A 2,179-nucleotide genomic window follows, 5' to 3' on the forward strand; every position below is an offset into this window, starting at 1 on the left:
GAAAGGAATGGGATTGGGTCACTATACGCGAGAGAGTAGGAATATAAGAAGAGAGAAACGGGTTATCGGGTGCGGGTGAGTGAAGGAACCCTTATCAACATAATCCACTTAGGGTTAAGGAAATTAAACCCTAGATAACTCCTCGATCAAATCTGATAATACGTATCAATTTAAACAGGCTTCTCCCCGATCGATATGTTCATCCCCTTAAACGGCTCATACGAGCTCCCTTTAATTCCGGAAAAATTTCTAAAAATTTCCTAAAAATTTTGTAAGGTTATTTCTTGATAACCCTATAATAAATTCGCATATCTTACATTCTCCCCCACTAACAAAAATTTGGTCCCCAAATTTACCACTATCTCCTAGGAGCAAGAAGTAGTAGATAAACTAATTCTAATTACTGAAATAAACTTTACTCACCTTCAGTTAACAGGTGTGGGTAACTAGCTCGCATCTTATTTTCCAATTCCCAAGTGGCTTCTTCATCTGCATGGTGCCGCCATCCGACCTTAACCAGTCGAATTACCTTGTTCCGCAACCGGCGCTCTTTGCGGTTCAAAATCCGAACTGGAATCTCCTCATAAGATATATCCGGCTGAAGTACAACTGATACATCAGTGAGAATATGCGAAGGGTGCGGTACATATCTCGTCAACATAGATACATGGAATACATCATGCATCCCAGTAAGTGATGGTGGTAGCGCCAGTCGATACGCCACCTCACCTATCCTCTCGAGAATCTGGAAGGGTCCAATGTAGCGAGGTGCCAACTTACCCTTCAACCCAAACCTTTTTACTCCTTTCATAGGGGATACTCGTAAGAATACATGATCACCAACAGAAAACTCTAAAGGTCTCCATCTCCGATCCGTATAACTCTTCTGTCGATCATGAGCCTCTGACAACCTGCGCCTGATGGTACAAACCATCTCTGCATCATGCTGAAGACTCTGTGGCCCCAAAATCTGTGTTTCCCCAACTTCTATCCATAAGGTGGGAGATTTACATGCTTTGCCATACAACGCCTCATAAGGTTCCATCTGTATCACTGAATGATAACTGTTGTTGTAGGCAAATTCTACTAAATGTAAATGATCCTCCCAACTACCTCCAAAGTCTATGACACATGATCTCAGTAGGTCCTCTAATGTCTGTATAGTACGCTCTGGCTGATCGTCTATCTGGGGGTGGAAAGCCGTACTAAATCGTAACTCGGTACCCATAGCCTGCTGTAGGCTCTGCCAAAATCGTGAAGTAAACCGCAAATCTCTATCCGAAATAATATTGAGAGGTACACCGTGAAGACTGATAATCTCTCTACAATACAACTCTGTCAATCGATCCAATGACTCCGTCCTACGGATTGGAAGGAAATGAGCAGATTTGGTTAATCGATTAACGATCACCCAAATCGTATCATGTGTTCGCCGAGTTCTGGGTAGACCCATGACGAAATCCATCGTGATATGCTCTCATTTCCATTCCGGTATCTGTATCTTCTGGAGTAAACCAGCGAGTCTCTGATGTTCAGCCTTCACTTGCTGACATACAAGGCATCGTGCAACGAAATCCGTGATGTCTTTCTTCATGCCAGCCCACCAATAAGAACGTCTCAGATCCCTATACATACATGTACCACCAGGATAAATCGCAAATTTGGATCGGTGTGCCTCCTGAAGTAGGTCCTCCTTCAAAGAAGGTAGCTCAGGAACACACAATCTCCCCCGGAAGTATAGAATTCCATTTCCATCGCAAGAAAACCCTGTCTGTTGTTCTGGGGTAATTCTGCTACACAAAAATTGCAGATGCTGATCTGTAGCCTGAGCTTCTTTAATCCTCTCTACAATGGGTGACTGGGCAACCATAGATAACAGAATACCTCGCTCAGTCTGACCCTGCTCTACTAATCCTAACTCAGAAAATTTCTGTACCAATTCAGTAATCATCACATGGTGATAAGCTAGAACTCCTCGGGATTTCCTACTCAACACATCAGCTACCACGTTAGCTTTCCTTGGGTGGTAGTTGATCGTACAGTCATAGTCCTTCTAGAATTCCATCCATCTTCTTTGTCTTAAGTTCAATTCTTTTTGAGTAGATAGATACTTAAGACTCTTATGATCCGTGAATATCTTGAAGGTAATCCCATATAGATGATGGCTTCGTGCTTTATA

General features: G+C 42.8%; 2 protein-coding genes across 2 annotated transcripts; both read right to left on the bottom strand.

The window, feature by feature from the left end:
- Window positions 1–415: 415 nt before the first annotated feature.
- Window positions 416–1,045, bottom strand: LOC122041189. Its single transcript, XM_042600799.1, has one exon. It carries the CDS (start codon window positions 1,043–1,045, stop codon window positions 416–418), a length of 630 nt encoding a protein of 209 aa, XP_042456733.1.
- A 432-nt stretch (window positions 1,046–1,477) lies between these two features.
- On the bottom strand, window positions 1,478–1,951 carry LOC122041199. Its single transcript, XM_042600811.1, has one exon. It carries the CDS (start codon window positions 1,949–1,951, stop codon window positions 1,478–1,480), a length of 474 nt encoding a protein of 157 aa, XP_042456745.1.
- Between the last annotated feature and the right edge of the window lie 228 nt (window positions 1,952–2,179).

The sequence above is a fragment of the Zingiber officinale genome, chromosome 1B (genome assembly GCF_018446385.1).
Source record: "Zingiber officinale cultivar Zhangliang chromosome 1B, Zo_v1.1, whole genome shotgun sequence".
In the NCBI taxonomy this organism is placed as follows: domain Eukaryota; kingdom Viridiplantae; phylum Streptophyta; class Magnoliopsida; order Zingiberales; family Zingiberaceae; genus Zingiber; species Zingiber officinale.

What these genes read in the sequence shown, in the direction of transcription:
- LOC122041189 (XM_042600799.1), bottom strand. Translation starts at nt 1,045, where the DNA reads ATGGAACCTTATGAGGCGTTGTATGGCAAAGCATGTAAATCTCCCACC.
- LOC122041199 (XM_042600811.1), bottom strand. Translation starts at nt 1,951, where the DNA reads ATGATTACTGAATTGGTACAGAAATTTTCTGAGTTAGGATTAGTAGAG.